This window comes from Mustelus asterias, unplaced genomic scaffold (assembly GCF_964213995.1).
Source record: "Mustelus asterias unplaced genomic scaffold, sMusAst1.hap1.1 HAP1_SCAFFOLD_1067, whole genome shotgun sequence".
NCBI classification, from domain to species: Eukaryota; Metazoa; Chordata; class Chondrichthyes; order Carcharhiniformes; family Triakidae; genus Mustelus; species Mustelus asterias.
In genome coordinates, this window is record NW_027591012.1 from 75,052 (window position 1) to 95,338 (window position 20,287).

General features: G+C 60.2%; 1 protein-coding gene across 1 annotated transcript; it reads left to right on the forward strand.

Annotated features, from left to right (window-relative positions):
* Nucleotides 1-12,778: 12,778 nt before the first annotated feature.
* Nucleotides 12,779-13,726, forward strand: LOC144487831 (notch-regulated ankyrin repeat-containing protein A-like). The gene has a single exon (XM_078205905.1). The coding sequence runs from the start codon at nt 13,025-13,027 to the stop codon at nt 13,364-13,366; it is 342 nt and encodes a 113-aa protein (XP_078062031.1). The 5' UTR covers nt 12,779-13,024; the 3' UTR covers nt 13,367-13,726.
* Nucleotides 13,727-20,287: the final 6,561 nt, after the last annotated feature.

Here is a 20,287-nt window from a genome sequence, read left to right on the forward strand (position 1 = left end):
GACACACTTGCCACGCGTCGACACACTCGCCCCGCGGCGACACACTCGCCCCGCGGCCACACACTCGCCCCGCGGCCACACACTCGCCCTGCGACCACACACTCGCCCCGCGGCCACACACTCGCCCCGCGGCCACACACTCGCCCCGCGGCCACACACTCGCCCACAATACACTAACCCGCAACACACTCGCCCCGCGTTGACACACACGCCCCGTCGCCACACACTCGCCCCACAGCCACACACTCGCCCCGCGGCCACACACTCGCCCCGCGGCCACACACTCGCCCACAATACACTAACCCGCGACACACTCGCACCGCGCCGACACACTCGCCCCGTGGCCACACACTCGCCCCGCGGCCACACACTCGCCCACAATACACTAACCTGCGACACACTCGCCCCGCGGCCACACACTCGCCCCGCGGCCACACACTCGCCCCGCGGCCACACACTCGCCCGTGGCCACACACTCGCCCTGCGGCCACACACTCGTCCCGCGGCCACACACTCGCCCCGCGGCCACAAACTCGCCCCGCGGCCACACACTCGCCCCGCGGCCACACACTCGCCCCGCGGCCACACACTCGCCCCGCGGCCACACACTCGCCCACAATACACTAACCCGCGACACACTCGCCCCACGTCGACACACTCGCACCGTGGCCACACACTCGCCCCGCGGCCACACACTCGCCCCGCGGCCACACACTCGCCCCGCGGCCACACACTCACCCACAATACACTAACCCGCGACACACTCGCCCCGCCTCGACACACTCGCCCCGTGGCCACACACTCGCCCCGCGGCCACACACTCGCCCACAATACACTAACCTGCGACACACTCGCCCCGCGGCCACACACTTGCCCACAATACACTAACCCGCGACACACTTGCCACGCGTCGACACACTCGCCCCGCGGCGACACACTCGCCCCGTGGCCACACACTCGCCCCGCGGCCACACACTCGCCCTGCGACCACACACTCGCCCCGCGGCCACACACTCGCCCCGCGGCCACACACTCGCCCCGCGGCCACACACTCGCCCACAATACACTAACCCGCAACACACTCGCCCCGCGTTGACACACACGCCCCGTCGCCACACACTCGCCCCACAGCCACACACTCGCCCCGCGGCCACACACTCGCCCCGCGGCCACACACTCGCCCACAATACACTAACCCGCGACACACTCGCACCGCGCCGACACACTCGCCCCGTGGCCACACACTCGCCCCGCGGCCACACACTCGCCCACAATACACTAACCTGCGACACACTCGCCCCGCGGCCACACACTCGCCCCGCGGCCACACACTCGCCCCGCGGCCACACACTCGCCCGTGGCCACACACTCGCCCTGCGGCCACACACTCGTCCCGCGGCCACACACTCGCCCCACGGCCACAAACTCGCCCCGCGGCCACACACTCGCCCCGTGGCCACACACTCGCCCCGCGGCCACACACTCGCCCCGCGGCCACACACTCACCCACAATACACTAACCCGCGACACACTCGCCCCACGTCGACACACTCGCACCGTGGCCACACACTCGCCCCGCGGCCACACACTCGCCCCGCGGCCACACACTCGCCCCGCGGCCACACACTCACCCACAATACACTAACCCGCGACACACTTGCCCCGCGTCGACACACTCGCCCCGTGGCCACACACTCGCCCCACGGCCACACACTCGCCCACAATACACTAACCTGCGACACACTCGCCCCGCGGCCACACACTTGCCCACAATACACTAACCCGCGACACACTTGCCCCGCGTCGACACACTCGCCCCGCGGCCACACACTCGCCCCGCGGCCACACACTCGCCCCGCGGCCACACACTCGCCCGCGGCCACACACTCGCCCCGCGGCCACACACTCGCCCCGTGGCCACACACTCGCCCCGCGGCCACACACTCGCCCCGCGGCCACACACTCGCCCCGCGGCCACACACTCGCCCCGCGGCCACACACTCGCCCTGCGGCCACACACTCGCCCCGCGGCCACACACTCGTCCCGCGGCCACACACTCGTCCCGCGGCCACACACTCGCCCCGCGGCCACACACTCGCCCACAATACACTAACCCGCGACACACTTGCCCCGCGTCGACACACTCGCCCTGCGGCCACACACTCGCCCACAATACACTAACCTGCGACACACTTGCCCCGTGTCGACACACTCGCCCCGCGTCCACACACTCGCCCACAATACACTAACCCGCGACACACTTGCCCCGCGTCGACACACTCGCCCCGCGGCGACACACTCGCCCCGCGGCCACACACTTGCCCACAATACACTAACCCGCGACACACTTGCCCCGCGACGACACACTCGCCCTGCGGCGATACACTCGCCCAGCGGCGACACACTCGCCCCGCGGCCACACACTCGCCCCGCGGCCACACACTCTCCCTGCGGCGACACACTCGTCCTGCGGCCACACACTCGCCCTGCGGCCACACACTCGCCCTGCGGCGATACACTCGCCCCGCGGCCACACACTCGCCCTGCGGCCACACACTCGCCCCGCGGCCACACACTCGCCCTGCGGCGATACACTCTCCCTGCGGCGACACACTCACCCTGCGGCCTCACACTCGCCCTGCGGCGATACACTCGCCCCGCGGCCACACACTCGCCCCGCGGCCACACACTCGCCCCGCGGCCACACACTCGCCCCGCGGCCACACACTCGCCCCGCGGCCACACACTCGCCCCGCGGCCACACACTCGCCTGCGGCCACACACTCGCCTGCGGCCACACACTCGCACTGTGGCCACACACTCGCCCTGCGGCCACACACTCGCCCCGCGGCCACACACTCGCCCTGCGGCCACACACTCGCCCCGCGGCCACACACTCTCCTGCGGCCACACAGTCGCCCTGTGGCCACACACTCGCCCTGCGGCCACACACTCGCCCCGCGGCCACACACTCGCCCACAATACACTAACCCGCGACACACTCGCCCCGCGTCGACACACTCGCACCATGGCCACACACTCGCCCCGCGGCCACACACTCGCCCCGCGGCCACACACTCGCCCCGCGGCCACACACTCACCCACAATAAACTAACCCGCGACACACTCGCCCCGCGTCGACACACTCGCCCCGTGGCCACACACTCGCCCCGCGGCCACACACTCGCCCACAATACACTAACCTGCGACACACTCGCCCCGCGGCCACACACTTGCCCACAATACACTAACCCGCGACACACTTGCCCCGCGTCGACACACTCGCCCCGCGGCCACACACTCGCCCACAATACACTAACCCGCGACACACTTGCCCCGCGTCGACACACTCGCCCCGCGGCGACACACTCGCCCCGCGTCGACACACTCGCCCCGTGGCCACACACTCGCCCCGCGGCCACACACTCGCCCACAATACACTAACCTGCGACACACTCGCCCGCGGCCACACACTCGCCCGCGGCCACACACTCGCCCCGCGGCCACACACTCGCCCGTGGCCACACACTTGCCCGCGGCCACACACTCGCCCGCGGCCACACACTCGCCCGCGTCCACACACGCGCCCCGCGGCCACACACTCGCCCCGTGGCCACACACTCGCCCTGCGGCCACACACTTGCCCCGCGGCCACACACTCGCCCTGCGGCCACACACTCGCCCTGCGGCCACACACTCGCCCCACAGCCACACACTCGCCCCGCGGCCACACACTCGCCCTGCGGCCACACACTCGCCCCGCGGCCACACACTCGCCCCACGGCCACACACTCGCCCACAATACACTAACCCACAACACACTTGCCCCGCGTCGACACACTCGCCCCGCGGCCACACACTCGCCCACAATACACTAACCCGCGACACACTTGCCCCGCGTCGACACACTCGCCCCGCGGCGACACACTCGCCTGCGGCCACACACTCGCCCTGCGGCCACACACTCGCCCTGCGGCCACACACTCGCCCTGCGGCCACACACTCGCCCCGCGGCCACACACTCGCTGTGCGGCCACACACTCGCCCGTGGCCACACACTCTTCCCACGGCCACACACTCACCCGTGGCCACACACCCGTCCCGCGGCCACACACTCGCCCTGCGGCCCACTCTCGCCCTGCGGCCACACACTCGCCCTGCGGCCACACACTCGCCCCGCGGCCACACACTCACCCACAATACACTAACCCGCGACACACTCGCCCCGCCTCGACACACTCGCCCCGTGGCCACACACTCGCCCCGCGGCCACACACTCGCCCACAATACACTAACCTGCGACACACTCGCCCCGCGGCCACACACTTGCCCACAATACACTAACCCGCGACACACTTGCCACGCGTCGACACACTCGCCCCGCGGCGACACACTCGCCCCGCGGCCACACACTCGCCCCGCGGCCACACACTCGCCCTGCGACCACACACTCGCCCCGCGGCCACACACTCGCCCCGCGGCCACACACTCGCCCCGCGGCCACACACTCGCCCACAATACACTAACCCGCAACACACTCGCCCCGCGTTGACACACACGCCCCGTCGCCACACACTCGCCCCGTGGCCACACACTCGCCCCGCGGCCACACACTCGCCCCGCGGCCACACACTCGCCCACAATACACTAACCCGCGACACACTCGCACCGCGCCGACACACTCGCCCCGTGGCCACACACTCGCCCCGCGGCCACACACTCGCCCACAATACACTAACCTGCGACACACTCGCCCCGCGGCCACACACTCGCCCCGCGGCCACACACTCGCCCCGCGGCCACACACTCGCCCGTGGCCACACACTCGCCCTGCGGCCACACACTCGTCCCGCGGCCACACACTCGCCCCACGGCCACAAACTCGCCCCGCGGCCACACACTCGCCCCGTGGCCACACACTCGCCCCGCGGCCACACACTCGCCCCGCGGCCACACACTCGCCCACAATACACTAACCCGCGACACACTCGCCCCACGTCGACACACTCGCACCGTGGCCACACACTTGCCCCGCGGCCACACACTCGCCCCGCGGCCACACACTCGCCCCGCGGCCACACACTCACCCACAATACACTAACCCGCGACACACTTGCCCCGCGTCGACACACTCGCCCCGTGGCCACACACTCGCCCCGCGGCCACACACTCGCCCACAATACACTAACCTGCGACACACTCGCCCCGCGGCCACACACTTGCCCACAATACACTAACCCGCGACACACTTGCCCCGCGTCGACACACTCGCCCCGCGGCCACACACTCGCCCCGCGGCCACACACTCGCCCCGCGGCCACACACTCGCTCGCGGCCACACACTCGCCCCGCGGCCACACACTCGCCCCGCGGCCACACACTCGCCCCGCGGCCACACACTCGCCCCGCGGCCACACACTCGCCCCGCGGCCACACACTCGCCCCGCGGCCACACACTCGCCCTGCGGCCACACACTCGCCCCGCGGCCACACACTCGTCCCGCGGCCACACACTCGTCCCGCGGCCACACACTCGCCCCGCGGCCACACACTCGCCCACAATACACTAACCCGCGACACACTTGCCCCGCGTCGACACACTCGCCCTGCGGCCACACACTCGCCCACAATACACTAACCTGCGACACACTTGCCCCGTGTCGACACACTCGCCCCGCGTCCACACACTCGCCCACAATACACTAACCCGCGACACACTTGCCCCGCGTCGACACACTCGCCCCGCGGCGACACACTCGCCCCGCGGCCACACACTTGCCCACAATACACTAACCCGCGACACACTTGCCCCGCGACGACACACTCGCCCTGCGGCGATACACTCGCCCAGCGGCGACACACTCGCCCCGCGGCCACACACTCGCCCCGCGGCCACACACTCTCCCTGCGGCGACACACTCGTCCTGCGGCCACACACTCGCCCTGCGGCCACACACTCGCCCTGCGGCGATACACTCGCCCCGCGGCCACACACTCGCCCTGCGGCCACACACTCGCCCCGCGGCCACACACTCGCCCTGCGGCGATACACTCTCCCTGCGGCGACACACTCACCCTGCGGCCTCACACTCGCCCTGCGGCGATACACTCGCCCCGCGGCCACACACTCGCCCCGCGGCCACACACTCGCCCCGCGGCCACACACTCGCCCCGCGGCCACACACTCGCCCCGCGGCCACACACTCGCCCCGCGGCCACACACTCGCCTGCGGCCACACACTCGCCTGCGGCCACACACTCGCACTGTGGCCACACACTCGCCCTGCGGCCACACACTCGCCCCGCGGCCACACACTCGCCCTGCGGCCACACACTCGCCCCGCGGCCACACACTCTCCTGCGGCCACACAGTCGCCCTGTGGCCACACACTCGCCCTGCGGCCACACACTCGCCCCGCGGCCACACACTCGCCCACAATACACTAACCCGCGACACACTCGCCCCGCGTCGACACACTCGCACCATGGCCACACACTCGCCCCGCGGCCACACACTCGCCCCGCGGCCACACACTCGCCCCGCGGCCACACACTCACCCACAATAAACTAACCCGCGACACACTCGCCCCGCGTCGACACACTCGCCCCGTGGCCACACACTCGCCCCGCGGCCACACACTCGCCCACAATACACTAACCTGCGACACACTCGCCCCGCGGCCACACACTTGCCCACAATACACTAACCCGCGACACACTTGCCCCGCGTCGACACACTCGCCCCGCGGCCACACACTCGCCCACAATACACTAACCCGCGACACACTTGCCCCGCGTCGACACACTCGCCCCGCGGCGACACACTCGCCCCGCGTCGACACACTCGCCCCGTGGCCACACACTCGCCCCGCGGCCACACACTCGCCCACAATACACTAACCTGCGACACACTCGCCCGCGGCCACACACTCGCCCGCGGCCACACACTCGCCCCGCGGCCACACACTCGCCCGTGGCCACACACTTGCCCGCGGCCACACACTCGCCCGCGGCCACACACTCGCCCGCGTCCACACACGCGCCCCGCGGCCACACACTCGCCCCGTGGCCACACACTCGCCCTGCGGCCACACACTTGCCCCGCGGCCACACACTCGCCCTGCGGCCACACACTCGCCCTGCGGCCACACACTCGCCCCACAGCCACACACTCGCCCCGCGGCCACACACTCGCCCTGCGGCCACACACTCGCCCCGCGGCCACACACTCGCCCCACGGCCACACACTCGCCCACAATACACTAACCCACAACACACTTGCCCCGCGTCGACACACTCGCCCCGCGGCCACACACTCGCCCACAATACACTAACCCGCGACACACTTGCCCCGCGTCGACACACTCGCCCCGCGGCGACACACTCGCCTGCGGCCACACACTCGCCCTGCGGCCACACACTCGCCCTGCGGCCACACACTCGCCCTGCGGCCACACACTCGCCCCGCGGCCACACACTCGCTGTGCGGCCACACACTCGCCCGTGGCCACACACTCTTCCCACGGCCACACACTCACCCGTGGCCACACACCCGTCCCGCGGCCACACACTCGCCCTGCGGCCCACTCTCGCCCTGCGGCCACACACTCGCCCTGCGGCCACACACTCGCCCCGCGGCCACACACTCACCCACAATACACTAACCCGCGACACACTCGCCCCGCCTCGACACACTCGCCCCGTGGCCACACACTCGCCCCGCGGCCACACACTCGCCCACAATACACTAACCTGCGACACACTCGCCCCGCGGCCACACACTTGCCCACAATACACTAACCCGCGACACACTTGCCACGCGTCGACACACTCGCCCCGCGGCGACACACTCGCCCCGCGGCCACACACTCGCCCCGCGGCCACACACTCGCCCTGCGACCACACACTCGCCCCGCGGCCACACACTCGCCCCGCGGCCACACACTCGCCCCGCGGCCACACACTCGCCCACAATACACTAACCCGCAACACACTCGCCCCGCGTTGACACACACGCCCCGTCGCCACACACTCGCCCCGTGGCCACACACTCGCCCCGCGGCCACACACTCGCCCCGCGGCCACACACTCGCCCACAATACACTAACCCGCGACACACTCGCACCGCGCCGACACACTCGCCCCGTGGCCACACACTCGCCCCGCGGCCACACACTCGCCCACAATACACTAACCTGCGACACACTCGCCCCGCGGCCACACACTCGCCCCGCGGCCACACACTCGCCCCGCGGCCACACACTCGCCCGTGGCCACACACTCGCCCTGCGGCCACACACTCGTCCCGCGGCCACACACTCGCCCCACGGCCACAAACTCGCCCCGCGGCCACACACTCGCCCCGTGGCCACACACTCGCCCCGCGGCCACACACTCGCCCCGCGGCCACACACTCGCCCACAATACACTAACCCGCGACACACTCGCCCCACGTCGACACACTCGCACCGTGGCCACACACTTGCCCCGCGGCCACACACTCGCCCCGCGGCCACACACTCGCCCCGCGGCCACACACTCACCCACAATACACTAACCCGCGACACACTTGCCCCGCGTCGACACACTCGCCCCGTGGCCACACACTCGCCCCGCGGCCACACACTCGCCCACAATACACTAACCTGCGACACACTCGCCCCGCGGCCACACACTTGCCCACAATACACTAACCCGCGACACACTTGCCCCGCGTCGACACACTCGCCCCGCGGCCACACACTCGCCCCGCGGCCACACACTCGCCCCGCGGCCACACACTCGCTCGCGGCCACACACTCGCCCCGCGGCCACACACTCGCCCCGCGGCCACACACTCGCCCCGCGGCCACACACTCGCCCCGCGGCCACACACTCGCCCCGCGGCCACACACTCGCCCTGCGGCCACACACTCGCCCCGCGGCCACACACTCGTCCCGCGGCCACACACTCGTCCCGCGGCCACACACTCGCCCCGCGGCCACACACTCGCCCACAATACACTAACCCGCGACACACTTGCCCCGCGTCGACACACTCGCCCTGCGGCCACACACTCGCCCACAATACACTAACCTGCGACACACTTGCCCCGTGTCGACACACTCGCCCCGCGTCCACACACTCGCCCACAATACACTAACCCGCGACACACTTGCCCCGCGTCGACACACTCGCCCCGCGGCGACACACTCGCCCCGCGGCCACACACTTGCCCACAATACACTAACCCGCGACACACTTGCCCCGCGACGACACACTCGCCCTGCGGCGATACACTCGCCCAGCGGCGACACACTCGCCCCGCGGCCACACACTCGCCCCGCGGCCACACACTCTCCCTGCGGCGACACACTCGTCCTGCGGCCACACACTCGCCCTGCGGCCACACACTCGCCCTGCGGCGATACACTCGCCCCGCGGCCACACACTCGCCCTGCGGCCACACACTCGCCCCGCGGCCACACACTCGCCCTGCGGCGATACACTCTCCCTGCGGCGACACACTCACCCTGCGGCCTCACACTCGCCCTGCGGCGATACACTCGCCCCGCGGCCACACACTCGCCCCGCGGCCACACACTCGCCCCGCGGCCACACACTCGCCCGTGGCCACACACTCGCCCGTGGCCACACACTCGCCCCGCGGCCGCACACTCGCCCCGCGGCCGCACACTCGCCCCGTGGCCACACACTCGCCCCGTGGCCACACACTCGCCCGTGGCCACACACTCGCCCCGCGGCCACACACGCGCCCTGCGGCCACACGCCCGCCCTGCAGCCACATGCTCACCCTGCGGCACACGCTCGCCCTGCGGCCACACGTTCGCCCGCAGCCACACACTCGCCCTGCGGCGATACACTCGCCTTGCGGCGATACACTCGCCTTGCGGCGATACACTCTCCCTGCGGCAATACACTCGCCCGCGATACACATGCCCCGCGGCGATACACACGCCCCGCAGCGATACACACGCCCCGCGGCGACACACTCGCCCTGCGGCGATACACTCACTCTGCGGCCACACACTCGCCCACGACACACACACCCTGCAGCGACACACTTGCCCCGCGGCGACACACTGGCCCCACGGTGACACACTTGCCCCGTGGCAACACACTCACCCCGTGGCCACACACGCTCCCGGCGGCGACACACTCGGCCGGCGGCGACACACTCGGCCGGCGGCGACACACTCGGCCGGTGGCCACACACTCACCCGGCTGCCACACCTAATTGATATTTGGGACTATGTTTAAACCACTGAATCTAAAATAAACTTATTAACTGAGTATTATTTATTATCTTTAACTAGATTTGGTATAGTCTAAGGTGTTAACTGTAAATTTAAGACATGTCAGGTGAGGGCAGCTGAGTGTGCAGCTTGTCACGTGTGGAGAGTTCTGGACACTGCCAGTGTCCTAGATGGTCATGTGCGGGAAGTACTCCAAGCTGCAGTAGCTGGAGCTCCGGATTTCGGAGCTTGAGCAGCGGCTGGAGGCACTGTGGCGTATCTGTGAGGCTGAGAGTTACGTGGATGGCATGTTTACAGAGGTGGTCACACTGCAGCTCAATGGACTAGAGGAAAGGGAAGGGGTGACCACCAGACAGTCTGGAAAGAACAGGCAGATAGCGCAGGAACCCCCTGGCGACCCGCTCACTAACCGCTATGCCAGTTTGGAAGCGGATTAGGGTGCTACTACTTCAGAGGAATGCAGACAGAGCCAAACTTCTGGCACTACAAGTGGCTCCACTGTACATAAGAACATAAGAAGTAGGAGCAGGAGTAGGCCATCTAGCCCCTTGAACCTGCTCCGCCTTTCAATAAGATCATGGCTGATCTTTTCGAGGACTCAGCTCCACTTACCCGCCCGCTCACCATAACCCTTAATTCCTTTACTGTTCAAAAATGTATCTATCCTTCCCTTAAAAACATTCAATGTGGTAGCCTCAACTGCTTCACTGGGCAGGGATTTCCACAGATTCACAACCCTTTGTATGAAGAAGTTCCTCCTCAACTCAGTCCTAAATCTGCTTCCCCTTATTTTGAGGCTTGCCCCCTAGTTTTAATTTCACCCACCAGTGGAAACAACTTCCCTGCTTCTATCTTATCTATTCCCTTCATAATCCTATATGTTTCTATAAGATCTCCACTCATTCTTCTGAATTCCAATGAGTATAGCCCCGGTCTACTCAAACTCTCCTCGTAAGCCAACCCTTTCAACTCCGGAATCAACCTCGTGAATCTCCTCTGCACCCCCTCCAGTGCTAGTATATCCTTTCTCAAGTAAGAAGACCAAAACTGTACACAGTACTCCAGGTGTGGCCTTACCAGCACCTTATACAGTTGCAACATAACCTCGCTGTTTTTAAACTCCATCCCTCTTGCAATGAAGGACAAAATTCCATTTGCCTTTTTAATTACCTGCTGCACCTGCAAATCAACTCCTTGAGATTCTTGCACAAGGACACCCAGGTCCCTCTGCACAGCAGCATGCTGCAATTTTTTACCATTTAAATTACAGTCCATTTTGCTGTTATTTCTACCAAACTAGATGACCTCGCATTTACCGACATTGTACTCCATCTGCCAGACCCTCGCCCACTCACTTAGATTATCTATATCCCTTTGCAGACTTTCAGCGTCCTCTGCACACTTTGCTTTGCCAACTCATCTTAGTGTCATCTGCAAATTTTGACACACTACACTTGGTTCCCAACTCCAAATCATCTATGTAAATCATAAACAATTGCGGTCCCAACACTGATCCCTGAGGCACACCACTAGTCACTGATAGCCAATCAGAAAAACACTCATTTACCCCCACTCTTTGCTTTCTGTTAGTTAACCAAGCCTCTATCCATGCTAATACTTTACCCGTAACATATCTTATGTAGCAGTCTTTGGTGCGGCACCTTGTCAAATGCCTTCTGGAAATCCAGATACACCACATCCACAGGTTCCCCCATTGTCCACTGCACATGTAATGTTCTCAAAGAATTCCACTAAATTAGTCAAACATGACCTTCCCTTCATGAACCAATGGGACAATTTATATCCAGGGGCGGCATGGTAGCACAGTGGTTAGCACTGCTGCTTCACAGCTCCAGGGACCTGGGTCCTGCTTTTGTAATCTATGCCTCAATTGATGAAGGCAAGTGTCGCATATGTCTTTTTCAATAACCTACTAACCTTCTGTATATATATTTGTGTTTTATCTGTACATCTGTGAATATATTTGTCGATGTTACATCTGTGCTTTTATCTACAATGTCTGTGTGTTATCTGTATATATTTTCTGTTTATATCTGTATTTGTGTTTTTATCTCTATATCTCAGTTCTATCTGTGTATATATCGAAATGTGTGGTTTATCGACAATGTATGTGTGTGTTATCTGTGTGTACACATTTTATCTGTATTTTTATATATGTGTGCGTGTGTGTGAGTTTTATCTGTTATCTACAATGTCTCTGGGAAGATTTGCTCTCCTGGTTCCCACGCTCCAGAATTTTAATGAATTAACTTGGCCCCGCCCACCAGTCAGTGAGACCCGCCCCACGTGGGTCCCCAGCCAAAGACCGTGTAGTGGGGGATGGGTGCCTGGCTCTGATTGGCTGGTTGTATGGTAAGCCGCGAGCCAGCGTTTCATTGTCATGGCAACAGCCCGCTCGGCGGTTAAAAGCGGCGGGAGCCGCGCGGCCGCTTCGCAAAAAACAGCGAAGACAGAACGGATAACCCCGGGGGGGGGTGGGTGGGAGGGGGGAAGAGAAAAGAGCCCCGGGGGACGCCGGGCCCGGAGCGGCGGCCCGGGGGACGCCGGGCCCGGAGCGGCGGCCCGGGGGACGCCGGGCCCGGAGCGGCGGCCCGGGGGACGCCGGGCCCGAAGCGGCGGCCCGGGGACAGAGTGAACAGGAGCCCGAGGACAGAGAGCGCGGAGCAGCCCCGGGGAGTCTGGAGCGCGGGCCGGAGGCATTGCGGGCCCCGGGCTGAGGGAGTGTCGGGGCCGGGGCGGCGGTTATGAGCCAGGCCGAGGTGTCTCCGGCCGGCGGGCCGCAGCGTATGTTCCAGGAGGCGGTGAGACGCGGCAACACCCGGGAGTTGCAGTCGCTGCTGCAAAACATGCCAGACGGGCCCTTCAATGTGAACTCGTTCGGGCCGGAGGGCCAGACCGCGCTGCACCAGTCCGTCACCGCCGGCAACCTGGAGCTGGTCAAGCTGCTGGTCAAATTCGGCGCCGACATCCGACTGGCCAACCGCGACGGCTGGAGCGCCTTGCACATCGCCGCTTTCGGTGGGCACCAGGACATCGTTCTCTACCTCATCACCAAGTCCAAGTACGGAGCCAACGGCGCCCGGTGAGGAGCCCAGAGCCCCGGGCCGGACTCAACCCACAGCCCCGGCCGTCCGGGGACTGGACTGGAGTGAACCGAGCCGCGACCTGGACTGGACTGAGAGCGGGGCCTGGAGCGGATCTAGACCCGGGCAGGAGAGCCCCGGGACCGGAGTGGACAGGCAGCCGGGCATCTACCTCAGCGGGCCGGCCTGGGCTGGCGGAGGGACTGCGGGTCGGGGGAGCGGGGCTGGCGGACACACTGTGGCGCTCACAAATGTACCAATAAACAGCGTGTCAAACACAGCCCCGTGTGGCCTCCACTGCGGGACATCCTCCCCGCCCCCCCCCAAATCCGCCAACCCCCAGAAAATCCCCGCAATCCGTCCGGACCGCTCCCGCCCGGACCTCATCACACGCTCTCTTCTCCCCCCGATCCGCCCGGACCCCTCACCCCCGCCCCGATCCGCCCGGACCCCTCACCCCCGCCCCGATCCGCCCGGACCCCTCCACACCACCCCCCCCCCCCCTCCCCGATCCGCCCGGACCCCTCCCAACCCCCTCCACACACCCTCCCCCCCCATACGCCCGGACCCCTCCACACACACACACCCCCGCCCGGACCCCTCCACCCTCCCCCCGATCCGCCCGCACCCCTCCTCCCGATCCGCCCGCACCCCTCTCCCCCCCCCCCGATCCGCCCGCACCCTCCCGCCCGCACCCCCGAACCCCTCCCCCCCCCCGATCCGCCCGCACCGATCCGCCCGCACCCCTCCCCCCGATCCGCCTACACCCCTCCTCCCCCCCCCCTCGATCCGCCCGCACCCCGAACCCCTATCCGCCTGCACCCCTCTCCCCCCGATCCGCCCGCACCCCTCTGGGCCCACCCCTCTCGGCCCCCCTGCCCCTTCAGCCCCGCCTTAACTTCCCCTTTGCTGTCACAGGCCATTTAAGTGCTCCCTTTCCCTGTCTGCAATAACCTCTACCCATATTGCTGCCTCCATCAATACTGCCACATGTATTTTCTCTGCCCATGTTGCTATCACTGCCTACACCATGGCGTTTAATGTAGATAAATGTGAGGTGATGCATTTTGATAGATCGAACAAGGGCCGGACTTTCTCAGTTAATGGTGGGGTGTTGGGGAGAGTTATAGAATAAGGAGATCTCGAGGTACAGTTTCATAGCTTTCAAAATGGAGTCACAGGTGGACAGAGTGATGAAGAAGGTATTTGGCATGCTTGCTTTCATTGATCTTATAGAGGTCTATAAAATAATGAGGGGCAAAGATCAGCTAGACAGTCAACACCTTTTCCCAAAGGTAGGGGAGTCTAAAACGAAGAAACATAGGTTTCAGGTCGAGAGGAGATATACAAAAGGGTCCAGAGGGGCAACTTTTTCATACAGAGGGTGATGAGTGTCTGGAACAAGCTGCCAGAGTAGAGGTGGGTACAGTTTTGTCTTTTAAAAAGCATTTAGATAGTTAGATGGCCTATATTGCGAAGGGGATAGAATATAAAAGCAGGGATGTCTTGATGCACCTGTACAGGGCATTGGTGAGGCCGCAGCTGGAATACTGTGTGCAGTATTGGTCCCCTTCTATGAGGAAGGATATATTGGCATTGGAGGGAGTGCAGAGAAGGTTCACCAGGTTGATACCGGAGATGAGGGGTTTGGATTATGAGGAGAGGCTGAGGAGATTGGGTTTGTACTCGTTGGAGTTTAGAAGGATGAGGGGGGATCTTATGGAGACTTATAAGATAATGCGGGGGCTGGATAGGGTGGAGGCGGAGAGATTCTTTCCACTTAGTAAGGAAGTTAAAACTAGAGGACACAGCCTCAAAATAAAGGGGGGTCGGTTTAAGACAGAGTTGAGGAGGAACTTCTTCTCCCAGAGGGTGGTGAATCTCTGGAATTCTCTGCCCACTGAGGTGGTGGAGGCTACCTCGCTGAATATGTTTAAAGCGCGGATGGATGGATTCCTGATCGGTAAGGGAATTAAGGGTTATGGGGATCAGGCGGGTAAGTGGTACTGATCCACGTCAGATCAGCCATGATCTTATTGAATGGCGGGGCAGGCTCGAGGGGCTAGATGGCCTACTCCTGCTCCTATTTCTTATGTTCTTATGTTACATGGGTAAGATTGGTATTGAGGGATATCGGCCAAATGTGGGCAATTGGGACTGGCTTAGTGGTAAAAACTGAGCGGAATGGGGTTGGGCCGAAGGGCTTGTTTCCATGCTGTAAACCTCTCTGACTCTGCTTTCTGCCTATACGACCTGCTTTTTAGAGTTGGGAAAAGGTCCTTTGGCCCGTCATGTCTGCGCCAAAGACAAACCACCTAACTTGTACACTCATTCTCCAGCACTTGGCCCATCGCTTTGGCATCAAAAATATGTATCTAAATATTTCTTAAATGTTATGAGGGTCTCTACCTTGCCACAAGTGCTGTTTGTAACACCTCTCTGACAGAATGTATGTAGGGGAGGGACATCCTGCCTATGATGTCCCAACTTATCGCCTGTACTCCTTTGTCTGCATATGCAGCCTTTACTGCCCTGGCCCACATGCTGTCTGCCCCATCTACATGTGGGCTTCTCCCTTTATCCATTCTGCCCATGGGTGCTGTACTACACTCCTATTCATTGTCTGAGGTTTACTGCACCTTCCACTTGTGTGTAGCATTTACCCACTCTGTATGGTACGTGAAGCACCTTGTACACTCACTCTGCCCACATGTTACCTGGAGCATATGCGTGCTGCCCCTGCTGTCAACCCCCCCCCTTCCCCCCCAATGTGTGCACTGTACTGGCCTCCTTCCTTGCCTGGGCAACATATCTGCTCCCTTGGTGTTTGGCGCAGTATTGTTTCTGCTGCACCATTCTGTCCATACGGCTTCTACCACTGGTGCTACCTGTACCCATGCTGTCCGTGCCTGCTACCTCTTCCATCCTCCTCTGCTTGTGTTTGTTCTCCTTTGTTTGCATGTGCAGCTTATAGCGTCAATGCTGTGTGCACAATCTGCCCTGTATTTACGGTCAATATCCTGAACACTAAGAACTTTTCTTTCTCTTGTGGGATGTGGCATGACTGGCAAGGCCAGCATTTGTTGCCCATCCCTAAATGCTTTTGACCTGAGTATCTTGCAAGATCATTTCAGAGGACAGTTAAGAGTCAACCACATTGCTGTGGGTCTGGAGTCACAGCACTGCCAGACCAGTTAAGGACGGCAGATATGTTTCCTTGAAGAGCATTAGTGAACCAGATGGGTTTTTATAACAATCAATGATAGCTTTATTGTCACCATTGCTGAGATTTGTCATCGATAACAGATTTTAAAAATGATTTGAGCTTTTTAATTTATCAGATTTAAATTCCATCAGATGCCATAGTGGAAGTTAAACAACTGTCTCCCCTTTACTACTGACCACTGACCAGTTAACACTATATTCCATTTGCCTAATCTTCAAAAGTTTCCCTTCTCTATTAAATTGCCATTTTCTCCCAACGACTGAGCTTGTGATCCCACGCTGGGTTTGTCTAAGTCCTTAATCAGTCATATACTAAGATGCATGGAGTACCATTCAACCCATGACAATTTCAACACTGACCTGCACCCTCCCCATTACTGTCTCAATATCATCTTGAAGTGTGCCATGTTGATTATTAATGAGCAGTTGCTCCAAAAACCCATGCTGCCTATCCCTGGATGATTTCTGAGAGACTTATTTAATCAGGCTTTCAACCTGTCCATGACTAAATTAAGAGTTGAGGAAAATATCCATATATCTGTTCTCATGTTCTTGGTCTAATCCTGTCTTCTCCATTCAATTGGGATCTGATTTGAAAGTGAAGGCTTTGTTTTGGAAGTGCCGTGAATCTCCTGGATGGACATAGCCTGCAGCCCTGAATTTGCTGTCAGCTGAATCAAAATCACACTTGCTGAATATCTTCCCTAAATTGCATTCTTTGCAACTAGAGAAAGGCATTAAGTTTACTAAGAATGGTTAGTGATTATCAAATTAATTTATTAAAGTATAAGGCTCGATCCTTACTATTTGTGTGAAGTCAGCTGACTGGGATTTGGTGCATTTCTGATTTTTCTTTTAACATGAGCTTGCCCTCTGGCAGAATGATGTTTCTCTCTGCGCATCTGGCTTCTTCTAGTTAAAGGGAGTGGGGTGACTGTATTCAGAAGCTTCTCCTTGGGGTCTGACTTTCTCCAGTTGACTGATTGTCCTGGACTAACTGGCACTGTGGGCTGTCCTGGGCTGCTCCTGATTGTGATGCCTGCTTGGGCTTTCCTCATTTCCCTTTTTCGTCTTTGGGCTCAGCCCTGACAGCTGCTATGCTAATGAGGGGCAGTGATGCCATATCCAAATCCTCCGAGGCTAAAGGCTCAGCAAGATGAACAGCCTTTCAGCTAGGAATAAAACTTAACAAAGCACAGCCGTTGTTTTCACATTCAAATCCCTGAGACAACAGAGGCAATTGACGAGCAATGTCAGTTTACAACAGACTGCTTGCTGACTGGACATCGACTGTACTGGCTAAAAGATACTGAGCAGTAGAGTCAGGGTTATAAAATAACACATGCAACGTGGCTAATTGCAACTACCAAAGTATAGGAATTTAGACATTTCATTACAGGTTTTTAATGTTGCTGTGCAAATGCTGCTGCAATTCCTGTTCTTCACCCTCCCCCACCCCTCACTTTTAAACTCTGCTTTCTTCAAACTGAAACCATGAATCTGAATGCATAGCTGTTAAGTAATAAATGTCCTTCAGTTGTGGTGTTGTTATGGCAGCCTCTGCTGATATTCCAGTTAGCAGCACCCAGAATTATACAACTTCTGAGGCACCTTTCCTGGGATCAGAATCAGGATAGAGATGAGTCGGTAATTGGACAGAATTAGCAGAAGTGGCAGGAATAGGTTGAGGGAGCTTGGTCTCTTCTCCCTGGAGAGACGAAGGATGAGAGGTGACCTGATAGAGGTTTACAAGATGTTGAGGGGTCTGGATAGGGTGGACTATCAGAGGCTATTTCCAAGGGCTGAAATGGTTGCTACGAGAGGACACAGGTTTAAGGTGCTGGGGGGTAGGTACAGGGGGGATGTCAGGGGTAAGTTTTTCACTCAGAGGGTGGTGGGTGAGTGGAATCGGCTGACGTCGGTGGTGGTGGAGGCAAACTCGTTGGGGTCTTTTAAGAGACTTCTGGATGAGTACATGGGATTTAATGGGATTGAGGGCTATAGATAGGCCTAGAGGTGGGGATGTGATCGGCGCAACTTGTGGGCCGAAGGGCCTGTTTGTGCTGTGGCTTTCTATGTTCTATGAACCATTGTAGAGAAGCAGGATTTAAACTGCTTCTGCTCCTGGGGCCTATCTTTAGCTGAATGTTTGTGTGAATAGTTGGAGGAACAAGGCCAGTTGAATCTTTGCTAATTAAGAAAGAAGTCAATCTCTCCTCCTACATCAGTCCTGCCATCTCTCGAATCAGCTTGGTAAACCTTCGCTGCACTCCCTCGAGAGCAAGAACATCCTTCCTGAGAAAAAGAGATCAAAACTGCACACAATACTGTAGGTGTGGCCTCACCAAGGCCCTGTATAGTTGCAATAACACATCCCTGCTCCTGCACTCGAAACCTCTTGCAATGAAGGCCAGCATGCCATTTGCCTTCTTTACTGCCTGCTGCACCTACATGCTTACCTTCAGTGACTAGTGCACAAGGACACCCAGGTCCTGCTGCACACTCCCCTCTCCCAATTTACAGTCATTCTGCCTTGTTTTTGCTTCCAAAGTGAATAACCTTACACTTATTCAAATTATACTGCATCTGCCATTGATTAGCCCACTCACCCAACCTGTCCAGATCATTCTGAAGGATCTTTGCATCCTCGTCACAGTTCACCCTCCCACCCAACTTGGTATCATCTGCAAACTTTGAGATGTAACATTTTGTTCCCTCATCCAAATCATTAATATATTTTGAATAGTTGGGGTCCCAGCACCGATCCCTGTGGCACCCCACTAGTTACTACCTGCCAATTTGAAAAGCACCCATTAATTCCTACTCTTTGTTTCCTCTCAACCAACCAGTTTTCTATCCATCTCAATAAACTTCCCCCATGTGCTTTAATCTTGCACGATAATCTCTTATGCGGGACTTTGTCAAACGTTTTCTGAAAGTCCAAATATACCACATCTACTGGTTCCCCCTTGTCAACTCTACTAGTTACATCTTCAAAGAATTCCAACAGATTTGTCAAGCACAATTTCCCCTTCATAAATCAATGCTGACTCTGTCTGATCCTGCCACTGCTTTCTAAATGCTCTGCGATAAAGTCCTTGATAATGGATTTGAGAATTTTCCCCACTACTGATGTTAAGCTTACTGGTTTATTTAATGAATGGCAGGACAGTGGAGACTCAGGAACAGATGTATCTTGGGTACTTATTCACAGATCCCTGAAGGTGGGAGAATACGTGAATAGGCTAGTTAAGAAGGCAGATGGGCCACTTTTATCAGTTACGGCATAAAGTATAAGAGCAAGGAGGTGATGTTGGAGTTGTACAGTGTGTTGGTAAGGCCACAGCTGGAGTATTGTGTGCAGTTCTGGTCACCTCACTACAGGAAGGATATTGCACTAGAGGGGGTACAGAGGAGATTCACCAGGATGTTGCCTAGGATGGAGCATTTGAGCTATAAGGAGGGACTGGATAGACTTAGATTGTTTTCTCTCGAACTGAGGGGGGACATGATAAAGGTGTATCAGATTATGAGGAGAATGGACAGGGTGACTAGGAAGCGACTCTTCCCTCTCGGTTGAGGGATTAATCACGAGGGAACATAGTTTTAGGGTGAGAGACAGGCAATTCAGAGGGGATTTGAGGAAAGAAAATCACTCCGGTGGGAATCTGGAATGCATTCCCTGGTAAGGTGTGGAGG

Bases quoted from the DNA above. Each gene is read 5' to 3' on its own strand.
- LOC144487831 (XM_078205905.1), top strand. From the start codon at position 13,025: ATGAGCCAGGCCGAGGTGTCTCCGGCCGGCGGGCCGCAGCGTATGTTC.